The 11,632-nt window shown below is 52.2% G+C and overlaps 2 protein-coding genes across 2 annotated transcripts in view; both read left to right on the top strand.

The window, feature by feature from the left end:
• The first annotated feature begins 333 nt into the window (after window positions 1-333).
• RNF186 (ring finger protein 186) lies at window positions 334-1,107 on the top strand. The gene has a single exon (XM_037499690.2). It carries the CDS (start codon window positions 334-336, stop codon window positions 1,015-1,017), a length of 684 nt encoding a protein of 227 aa, XP_037355587.1. The 3' UTR covers window positions 1,018-1,107.
• Window positions 1,108-10,776: 9,669 nt separating this feature from the next.
• Window positions 10,777-11,632, top strand: part of TMCO4 (transmembrane and coiled-coil domains 4) — a 63,428-nt gene continuing 62,572 nt past the window's right edge. Inside the window, exon 1 of the mRNA XM_037500985.2 lies at window positions 10,777-10,815. The gene's annotated coding sequence lies outside the window, so the exon portion shown is untranslated. The remainder of the gene's footprint in view (window positions 10,816-11,632) is intronic.

Here is an 11,632-nt window from a genome sequence, read left to right as displayed (position 1 = left end):
GCTCAGGTCCTGTGGGTGGCTGTGAGGCACCTAGCCCCAACAGGAAAGTCCTGATTCCCACCGAGGCCCTGCCCCCTTGGGCCCTTCTATCAGGCAATTCAAAGTCTCCCGGCCCACAAGTTACTGATTAACTTCAAGGAAAGAAATAATAATAACTGAAAGGGCGATGTAAGCCCAGAAACAAGTGGAGCAGCCCGGGAGAGTGGTGCCGGACAACAGGCCAGGAGGAAAGCCAGGCTCGAGACTCCCAGCCCTAAGGTCAGACCACCCAGGCCCCAGGGCCCCAGCTGACACCCTGAGAGCTGCGGTGTCCCACTGGCTCCCATGCCTACCATGGCCAGCACTGAGGCCCCACTGCAGCCAGCCCCACCATGGCCCCAGCCCAGCCCTGACGCCGCCACCACGGGCCCGCCAGGAGCTCAGCATGGCTTCTCCGAGGGCGACCTGGAATGCCTGGTGTGCCGGGAGCCCTACAGTGGTGCCCGGCCACCCAAGCTGCTGGGCTGCCAGCACTCCTTCTGTGCCGTCTGCCTGAAGCTCCTGCTATGCGTGCAGAACGACACCTGGTCCATCACCTGTCCGCTATGCCGCAAGACCACCGCTGTCCCCGGAGGCCTCATCTGCAGCCTGCGTGACCAGGAGGCCATGGTGGGGTGGCTGGCCTGGTCACACCCAGAGGTGCAACTCTGTCCCCAGGGGCTGGTGGATTCTGCCACCCTAGCAGCAGGACACCCCAGCTTGGCAGGAGAGGATGGGCAGGACCTAGTGAGTGCTAACCGCATGGCGGCCCGGCGCCTGGCAGCTCACCTGCTCCTGCTGGTCTTGCTCATCATGCTCATCTTGCCCTTCATCTACCCCGGTGCCACCCAGTGGGTACTCACCCTCATCATCGCCCTGGCCCTGCTGATGTCCAGCCTCTTCTGCTGTCACTCCTGCAGTCAGGGCAGCTGCTGGCCTGCCCCCAGGACTGTCCTCCACAGAGAGCAGAAACCCAGCGAGGTCTCTTCCATTGCCTGAGACCCTCAGACCGGACAGAGCCTACCGCGCCTCCTGCCTCTTGCACCCCATTCCTCTCACAGTGAACCGGATAAAGGGCTGTGAACTAAGACTGGCTCCCTTGGGAGATAAATGCCAGTGGACTTGCCAGCCAAAGCCAGAGTGACTGTCCTGGATCAAGACAGCCCATGCAGAGAACTGTGCTGGATGGCGGACTTGTCCCCACCCAGGCCAGCCTGCTCGGCAGCAGACAGAGCTGGGGCAGGTGGGGAAGGAGGCACAAATTATTTGAATGCTACAGGGGTCTCTGGATCCTCTTATTTCAGAGCTCCTGGCTTTGCTTTCTATGACCTGATGAAAGTGTTGCAATATCAACCTTATTGCAGAACAAATATAAGCAGGAATCCTTTTTTTTTTTTTTTTTTTTTTTGGTAATTTATATCGTTAGTTTTATTTCCTTGCTTGTTTTTGGTCCGGTTTTCTGTGTTCAGGGCAGTTGGTTCATCCTTCTGGCTGTTACAATCTTCCCTTCAGGGAAGTTGGAGATGACACGAAGTCCTCCTGTGTTCACCCCGGTGCTGCCCCCCTCAACCCCACCCCCCCCCAACCTCACCAAAGGTCCTGGTGGTTTGGGTCTCCCATGACATCGCCCCAGGGATGGAGAAAGCTTGTGTGGAGGAGAGGTACTTCTCTCCTCCAGCCAGGTGCCCCACAAGTAGTAGAGGGGCAGGTGGAGAGGAAGCAGATGAGTCTGGGGATGGCTCCCATCTAGGGTCCCCAGCTCCATGCCATTGGGCCCTGACTTAACAGACTCCCAGCTGGCAAGGACACCCCCCAATAGTGGCCCAGCTAGCCACCTGATTGGGTATTGCTTTTTTTTTTTTTAGCTGCTTCTCGATTCCTAGTTGTGCTTTTGTCATAAAGATAAGAGGCCCTATAATGCAAGGGATCTCTCCAATCAGCCTGCGTTTCCAACCTTGCCCCAAGAGTCAACCGTCACTTCAAATGCTTTTGTGTCTTCCCGCGACCATTTCTGCTCAAAGAGGAGGCTCCAAAAGGATCGAAGGGATGAGGGATGGCCTTCTGAGATTGCGGGGAGGGGGGGGTGGAGGTCAAGCCCCATCGGGGGGTCTGCAGGGGTGAGGAGAGTGAGGGGGAGGTGGCAGGTGACATGTTATTATCTTCCACAGGCCCCACAATTAGGAGCAGACTTGAAACCCCAGAGGGGCTCACCGAACACGCTTCATTATTTTTTCCCACCCTGTCTTTCCTCCTGGTAGGATGACAGTTGCCGATGGACGACACCAGGTCCATCACCTGTCCGATGTGCTGCAAGGCCACTGCTGTCCCCGGAGGCCTCATCTGCAGCCTGCATGATCAGGAGGCCATGGTGGGGTGGCTGGCCTGGGTCTGGGAGGGGTGAGAGAACTCTGGGCTGGGACACAGGGTAACCCTGGCCCAGGGGTGCTATGTTGTTGGCAAGGGCTTTTGCCTCTCTCTGAGCTTCTGGTTCTCCAACATGAACTAGTAGGACTGGATTATTCTTAAGACCCCTGAAACCCAGGACCATGGACATGGTGACATGCCCTGTGGATTCACACAAAGAAAAGTCAAAATATAAGTATGTATGCAATTAGCTGTCCTGGAATTCTGGTGCCTTCTGTCGCTGTTCTTTTAAGGTACTTCCAGGGCAACTCTGTGACTCAGGCCACTGAGCTTATTAACTCCTGGCAGTGAGAGTGAGTGTGGGTGGGTGGGCATGCATGCACCCACCCTTTTAAATCAAGGCAAGTGGCCTAAGGAACACCCTGTCCCCCCAGGATGCATAACGACAGGAACTGTTCAGCATTTCCTGAGCTGGCCTCGGGCATATGCACATTGGGGTGGTTGCCAGTAGGAGGGAAAGAACATTCTCTCCCCACCCCCGTCCACTCCATTCCATCTTGTTCCTAGACCTCCACCAGGAGGCCACAAAGGGATGTGAATGAAAGAAATCAGAGCAGCAGGCTGGGGCTCAACACTGAGCTCTGACCAGGGGTGAGACCGGAAGTTACAGAACTTCTCTGATTCTCAGTTTGTTCATTTGTAAAGTGGGGGATGAAGTCACACCTCCAAGGGCTTTCATGAGGATCCAGAGTGCTGCTAGATGGGAACCCCATGTCCTGATGGCTGCCTTTATTGTCCATCATTGACCCCATTGGGTGAATGGGTTCCTTGGGCCTATTCAGATTGTTAGAGACCAGCCTCGATGATGGGTGGAAAAGCCAGCCCAGAGTGGAGCATTGTCCAGGGCAGCCCATGGTTGAGAACTTAGACCCTGGGGCAGGGGGTAATTCTAAAGAAATCCCATCAGATCCTTCTCTCTCACTGAGCCCTTGGAGTCAAGCATAGCTGGCTTGAATAGCTGCTTCCCCACTGACAAGTGATCTGTCTCCCTGAGTCTGTTTTCTCAGCCCACGAAACAAAGGTTATAATACAAATATCACAGGGCTGCTGGGGGAGCTCATAAGATAATCCATGGTTGGGTACTTTGAAATCATAAGGAGGTAAAGAAGGGAGGGAGAAGACAGGAGAGGGAGAGGGATAGTTGAATTCTAGAAAGCCCTAATAGGATTGATAAGAACAGACTCATTCTATTTAGTCTTCCTGATAATCTTCCTGGAATTTTATGAGAACAGGGCACTAGAATCTATCTCCTTTATTGTGAGTCTCAGCATCAGCAGTGCCCTCAACAACAGCACAATAAAACAATAATTGTCAACGTCATTCGAATGCATCATGCAAAGTCTATTACAATATTATTACATCTGCTATAAGTTACCAACAAGGATGCCGAGGCACAAAAGGTTAAGTAACTTGCTCGAGATAACACAGCAAGGCAGTGGGGGAGCCAGGTATAGGCTCCAGATTTTGGACTTTGAGTCACTTTGCTGGGTCAGATGGAGCGTTTCTGGCTCAAGGTATGGGAGCCCCCAGGTCATAGGGCAGAGAATTAAGCAGAGATAGAGTCCCCCCATTTGACTTTAGCTTCTTGATTTTGTGGGGACCTGAGGTGAAAGGTTGTGGAAGTGCACCTGCCCCGTTAGATGCAGCCACTTCCTCATCTCACCTTACAGCCCCTGTTCATTCCTGGAACCTCATTTCAAAGGCTGGAGGAAGTGTTGCAGTCTTTGCTAGAACAATTAGGTCTTTATGGCAGAGGAATGAAGGGCGAGCTTGCCATTTCTGAGGCTGTGGGAACAGTAGAGAGCGCACCCAAGGAGAAATCAGACCCGGAACCTTGACTCTGCCGGGAGCTGTTCTTACAAACTTTATGTTCCGATCTGAGTATCTTGAAATCACATTTTTACAAAGGGGGACTATTTCTTGAGTGAATTCAGAACACGGCGGAATCTAGGATCCACCCATGCATTTATTCAACAAACTTTCTTGAGGGTCTGTCCTGTACCAGGTACTGAGCAGGGTACTGACCTGAGTCAGGGATTTGTCAGGGAGGGCAGGGAAGATCGCACCTGATCTTCCAGGTGTGAATTTAGAAGTCCCCACTCTGGCCGGCCTCAAGCCATCCCCATCCAGGTGCAGATACAGAGATGTACTTGCAGGGTTGAAGGTTAGGCCATGTTTTATTCATCATTTGTGCACTTGTCCTAAGCTCCACTGATGTTAGCCTGTCCCTGCCCGTGGGAGTCTGAACCAGTCTCCTTTGCCAGATCCTTGCCTTTCCCAGAGTCCCTTGCAGTCAGGGATGGTCATGTGATCCAAATAAGGATCATGAAGCCCCGCAAGAGGGTTTCAGGAAATCATTCCCACCTTGACCATGGGAAAGAAGCCCGGGAGGAAAGGCTGAAGGGTGCTTGAGGGAGGGAGCCATCTTGGGACCACAGTGAAGTTCAACAGTCAACAGGCTGAGCATTATGAAGATGGAGAGTAGGTCCTAGCCGACATCACTGAGCTACTGAGGCCCCTGCCCTGGGGCCCCTGCCTCTGGGGATTATGCTCCATAAATTGTCCATGTGTGACTGTGGCCCACAATCCTCTACACCAGACATCCTGACAGAAACACACATTCAAATAATTAGTGACACAGGCCAGTCTGACTGGTGACCACCTTACCAGGCCCAGAGAAGAATGTCCCTACAGGTAAAGTCAGCCCAGAGGAGACTGAGAATTTGGACCATATCTGCACAGCAATTTCATTCTTGCTGCTGTTTTTAACCATCTCACTTGCTTCTACTTAATGTTTTAAAAGGAAATATATCATGGTTATTAAAAAAAGAAGAATTTTTCATTGCAGAAAGTAATAAAAAGATATAAAATGACACTGTGAGCAAAAAGAAATAACATTAAGCGCACCTTGAACTGGATTCTGGGATGAGAAGAGGATGTCAGTGGAAAACTCGGGGAATAGTCTTAGCAGTGATGTACCCGTGTTGGATTCTTAGTCTCGACAAATGTACCAAGGTTATATAATGACGCTAAGACTGGGGAAATAATAGGGTAAAGATATATGGTTCTTGCATGAGAACTCTGTAATGTCTTTGTAACTTTTCTGTGAATCTAAAATCAAAAGTTCATTAAAAGGACCTCCTGGTAGCACAAGGGGTTAGGTCTCAGTTCTATGAAGCTGTCGACAGCACGAGTTCGATCCCTGGCCAGGGAGCTACCCATGTGGCGCAGCAGACCTCTCTTGTCTCGTCCACTGCTCCCCGCAGCAGTGTATTTCAGTAGATCTGCCTATTCAGCTCCCCACTCTGTCTCTGGTGAATCCTCTCACCCCCCGCACCTCTGGCCTACACCCCAGCTCTTGTATGTATAAATAAATAAAATAAATCTTGGGCCTCTCCGGTGGTGCAGCGGTTGAGCGCTGCGTTACGAAGCTGTCCGCAGTCTCTGCAGCGCCGGTTCTATTCCCCGCCTGCCAGGGAGAACCCCACATGGCGCAGCAGACCTCTCCTGCCTCACCCGCTGCTCCCCTCAGCAGTGTCTTTGGTCCATCTGCCTGTTCTGCTCCCCGCTCTGGCTCTGGTGAATTCTCTTACCCTCTCGCGCTTCTGACCTATACCCCAGTTCTTGTATAAAATAAATATATAAATCTTTTAAAAATATAAAAAATAAAATAAATAAATAAAATCTTAAAAAAAAAAAGCTCATTAAATAACAAAATGATTAGATCCCAACTCAATATTTTGGGACGCAGAAGGCTCAGGTGAGGACTGTCCTTCCTTCATTGGAAAGGACATGGGCAAACGCTGGCGGAGAACAACACAACATTATTCAGCCTTGAAAGGGAAGGAAATACTTCCACTTACAACAGCAGGGGTGAACCTGGAGGACATTAGGCTGAGCGAAATAAGCCGTCACAAAAAGCAAATACTGCATGAGTTCACCTCTGAGCGGGCTCCAAAATAATCAGACTCAGAGAAGCAGACTGTGGAGCCAGGTTGCCAGGGCTGGGGGAGGGAAGAGAGAAAAATGGGGAGCTGTTGGCCAAAGGGTACAAAGTTTCAGTTATGCAAGATGAAGAGTTCTGGGAATCAAACGCCCAGGTGCTAAGATACAGGACATTTGCCACAAGGGTAGGTCTTAGAGGAAATCTTCTCACACTCACAGTACACACAAATGATAATTATGTCAGGGTGATGGATGAAGTCATTTCGTGTGACTGGGGTGATCTTTTCACAAGATGTACATACATCACAGCTTCAGATTTTACACCTTAAATATACAATTTTACAGGCCGAAGATAGCTCAATAAAGCCCAATGTACATATATACACATATAAATGTATGCGTGTGTACAATTTACTTTTTGACTGAAACTGTACATCATAAAGAAAATGGCTTAATTTTCAGTTTAATTAATGGCCTCGAATTAGTAGTTTATAAGAAATAAATAAAAATTACAACTCAAAAAAATATTTAATTAGCATCAAACTGTGTTCTCAATAGAATGGAGATTGAACTTCATGTGCCATCCATGGTGATTTAATCAAGTTCATGCACCAACTCAAAGTCTCTCCTATACCACCAGTGATATGGGGCTCATGTATTAGAAAATGTCAGACCAGGGGCCTCCCTGGTGGCGCAAGGGGTTAAGACGCAGCACTATGAAGCTATCGCCCACCACTAGTTCGATCACCAGCCAGAGAGCTGACCCACACGGCACAGCAGACCTCTCCTGTATCACCCGCTGCTCCCCTCAGCAGTGTATTTCAGTCAATCAGCCTGTTCTGTTTCCCACTCTGTCTCTGGTGAATCCTCTCACTCCCCACACCTCTGGCCTATACACCAGTTCTTGTGTGCATGAGTAAATAAATCTTTAAAGAAAAGAAAAGAAAGAAAATGTCAGACAGGGGCAAGTGTAAAGCATTCTTAGAGAAGAAGCAGAGAGCTTGCCATCCAAGCATCCGTGTAAGAGAAAAGGCAGAAAATTACAAAATGATTACTTAACATGCAAGGACAGTGGGGAAAAATATTAGTTCAAGTGACTTTAATCACAACCCCTGCCACCTAACTTGGGCAATTCCAGTTCCAACAACAGAAAGATGTTCAGTTTTTTGGGTCAAAGAGGCCTTAGAAACACTCAAGCGCTGGTTGGGCAATGTATGCGTTTATGGTAACCACAAACCATACACAGCATCCTTCCCTTGCCTGGGCCTTACTTCAAAGGTGTGTCCAGTCCCTCCCTTTGGGAGTGTCGTTAAGAAGTGGCCATAACAACACTCACTCATTCAGTCTCAAGTTTAACAGGAGGCATCAGTAGGATACTCTACAGGAAGACACCGAAGCTGCCTTCAGTGACATCACCCCCAGAACTCAGTTTCTTTCAATAGACATCCATGCCAGGTTAGAATCACCTACATCCTAGAAGGACAGACATCAATGGGACATAGCGAAGGACCCTTCTCCCTAAGGAGATCCATTATGAACAACTTATCTAAGTAATCGTATTGATGCCTGGAGGAGGGCAGGAGAGCAGAATCAGCCAGACCTAGAATCAGAACTTGGCTCTTGGCAGCTCAATGACCCTGGTCAACTTATTTCAACTTCCGAGCCTTCGTTGCCATCTCTGTGAAATGGGACTAATAATAGTATGCTCTTGGGGCCTCCCTGGTAGCCCAAAGGGTTAAGATGCAGCACCATGAAGCCATCTGCAGCCACTGCAGCACAAGTTCGATCCCCAGCCAGGGTGGTGACCCACATGGCGCAGCAGACCTCTCCTGTCTCGCCCGATGCTCCCCTTAGCAGTGTATTTCAGTCAATCCACCTGTTCTGCTCCCCACTCTGTCTCTGATGACTCCTCTCACCTCCCACACCTCTGGCCTATACCCCAGTTCTTTTATTTTTTTATTTTTTTTTTTAAATACTATGTCTTCTTTTTTTTTTTATTTATTTTTATTTTATTTATTTATTAATTTATACAAGCACTGGGTACAATCAGAAGCGCGGGAGGGTGAGAGGATTCACCAGAGCCAGAGCGGGGAGCAGAGCAGGCAGAAGGACCGAAGTACACTGCTGAGGGGAGCAGCGGGCGGCAGGAGAGGTCTGCGCACCATGTGGGACCCTCCTCCAGTGGCCGGGGAGCAGCCGGGGATCGAACCGGCGCCGCAGAGGCTGCGGGTAGCTTCGCAACCCAGCGCTCAACCTCTGCGCCACCAGGGGAGGCCCTACCCCAGTTCTTTTACATATGAATAAAATCTTTTTAAAAAATAATAGTATGCTATTATTAGCAAGAGTGCCCATAGGATTAAATGAAATAAAGTCGTATTGACACACAGAGCCAGCCACAAGGATAACACTCCCTAAACAGTATTTACACTTCTTCTATAATTTCTGGGGATAATCAAATCCACTCGCTCAGTTGTTCCAAATCTGATTAGTGATCAGAATCACCAGGGGAACTTGTTTAGAATACATAAACTCCTGAGTATCCATACCTCCAAGAAATTCTAAACTGGGTGGGTCTGGGGCAGGACCCAGGAGCCCAGGCCTGGGTACAAGAGGGACACTCATGAAGCAGCCAGGCAAATCAGTCAAACCAACCCTGGCAATCACTGGGGTGGCAGACGTGGCAGCCAGATCGCCCTCACATCCAGTGGAAGTACCCTTCACCAAGAATAAAAGCAGCTAACTTTTGAGTGTGCTATTCAAAGCACTTTCCCTCTATCTATTCATTTAATCCTCACAATAGCCCTTAAAGGTTGCGGGAGCCATAAATCGCTCTCATTTTAAATATTAGGAAAATTCTTCAGTGTCCAATACCAAAGCTCAAAAGGCAAACACTTTTCCAAAGACAACACCAATAGGGGGTTTTCTCCACCTTTCCTACCTGTAGCCTTGATTGTGGGATTAAGTCCTGGGTGCTGTTCCATGGGGGTGACTTGGGGGAGGGCACAGCTGTAACTGCAACTAAGACCAGAGGCAAGAACGCTCAGCACAGGGTCTCCAACTGGATTAGAGACAGGGTGCAGTCATTGCACAGAGTCCCTTATAGCCAGTCTGGCTGGGCAGGGCCACTAGACATTGAACAGAAGAGCTGGCTGGAAGCTTTCAATTGCCATTCACTTTCATATGGTTATTAATAGTCCACCTTGATAGGGCCCAAAGCTCAGATATAAACCCAGGTGACCCTGGAAGGCACACACTAGGGACCCATTTGACCTAAAGGTAGGTAGAGCTGCTCTTCTCGGTCCCAACTGGCCAGTGGGATGATAAGATCAGACCAAGGGCATTCCACATGGGGCATGAGTCACAGGCTGTGCACGCCAAGCTTGTCCCTGACCCGTGCAGTGCCTTTTTCATTCATAATCTGGGCTGTCTTCACCAGGAGAAAGAGCAACAGCCTCGCGGCCACCACGATTCCTGCTCTGACTCTGGCACGCATTAGCTCTGTGGCTTCTGCATGGCTGGGCCTGAGCCCCAATCTTTCATCCTGTAGAACAGATGTGGTAATACTGCACAGGGCTGCTAGGGGAGTAAGATCCATTCATGCACTCACTGAATGATTCTGAGCCCCTACCAGATTGTAGACACTCAGCAGAGGATAGTCAGCCAAGACTCCGGCTTCCCTGGCTTTTAAATTCTAGGGGAGATGGCAGACACCAAATTGTAAACAGGTAAAAAAGACCAAAATAATTCCGTAGAGTGATCAATGCTGCAATTAAGACAGAATGGGAATCTGGGCTGGGATTCCCCCACACTTAGGCCAGTACCTGACACACAGTAGGTGCTCAGTAAACATTTGCCCAGTGACTGAAAGTGCTGGGTGTTCAGGGAAAACCCGGCAGATGTCACCTGAATGGAGTCCAGAGTGGAAAGCTGGAAGCAGAGGCAGGAAGAGGAGGCCTGGGGCGGGGTGCCAGTGGCGACCCTCACACCAGAGGCCTGAGCATGGGCCCAGCCGGGCGTTAGCGAGAACTCGGGGAGAGACGGAGGTCTCAGCACTCTGCAACCTCAGAGTTCTGCACAGACTTCACGGAGGGCGGTTCCTGCGGCCGGTTCTTTGCTTTTGCATAATTTACTTTTGAAACTTTCCACCTACGTGGCCCTTCGCCCGCCACTCGGGACGGAGCCCCGCGCCTCCCGCAGGGTGACACCCGGCCGGGCCCGCGCGCGCGGCCTCCGGGGCTGGGCCACCCCCAGGCCGAGTCCCCGCCGCTTCCTGACGCCGGCACCCGGGGCCCGGCGCAGCCCAGCCCGGAAGCCCCGGCGCGGGGGGCGGGCTGCGCGGGCGGCGGGACCGGCGGGGCCAGCCCGGCGGCCGGGCGGGAGGGGCCGGGCGGGAGGAGTCGCCTCGGTCGCCAACGCCGCCGCCGCCAGGTAAGGGGCCGGGGCCCGCCGCGCCGCCGCCCGCCGTCCGCCCCGCGGGGAGGCCCGCCCGCCTGGCTCCCCCCCGAACTCCGCCTGGCTCCCCCCCAACCCCGCTGGCTCCCCGGGGCGCCCGCCGCGCCCCCAGCGCCAAAGGCGGGGAGCCGGGCTGCCGGGCGGGGCCGGAAGTGCCCTGAGAAGGCAGCGCGGGCGGCGGGCGGAGAAACTGAGGCCCGGCCGGGCACTCAGACGTTTCCTGCCTCTCCGCCCGGGACTCTGGACCCGCGAGGCCACCCGCTCCTTCCCCTGATAAGTGAGAGAGCCCGAGGTCACACAGGGTCGCGGGGTGCCTCTTGCCCCACGTGGCCCTGGCGTCGCGGTGAGGAAGGCCTGCCGCGCCCCCTTCCCCTCTCCCGCTCCTCAGCCCGGCGCCCTCCCAGCGCGCTGAATTCCACAGAGGGGCCGGGACGGGCTGGGAGCGGGCTGGGAACGGGCAGGGAACGCCCGCTGGGAAAAAGTCTGGGCCCCAGTCACAGGCGGGCCAGCTCCTCGCTCTGCCTCCGGTTATTGGCGGGAAGAGTCATTGCTCCGAGCTTTGGGGTGGATTTTATAGCGAGGTAAACGCCACCTCAGGGAGGTGAAGGGGCTTCCCCAAGACCACCCGCTGAGGAAGGAGAACAGGAGAAGAACCTGGAACCTGAGGGGTACCGGGCACAGAGTAGGCCTTCACGGTGCCCCCCTTCTGTCCAGCCCTGTTCTGGGGTCACACAGGAAGTCAGGAGTACGGGGTCCGGGCCTGGAGACCGCTGCCTAACCCGCCGGAGGAGTT

This window comes from Talpa occidentalis, unplaced genomic scaffold (assembly GCF_014898055.3).
Source record: "Talpa occidentalis isolate TD23 unplaced genomic scaffold, MPIMG_talOcc4v2.1 talOcc4.9, whole genome shotgun sequence".
NCBI lineage: Eukaryota > Metazoa > Chordata > Mammalia > Eulipotyphla > Talpidae > Talpa > Talpa occidentalis.
This window is presented reverse-complemented; position numbering and strand designations above follow the sequence as displayed.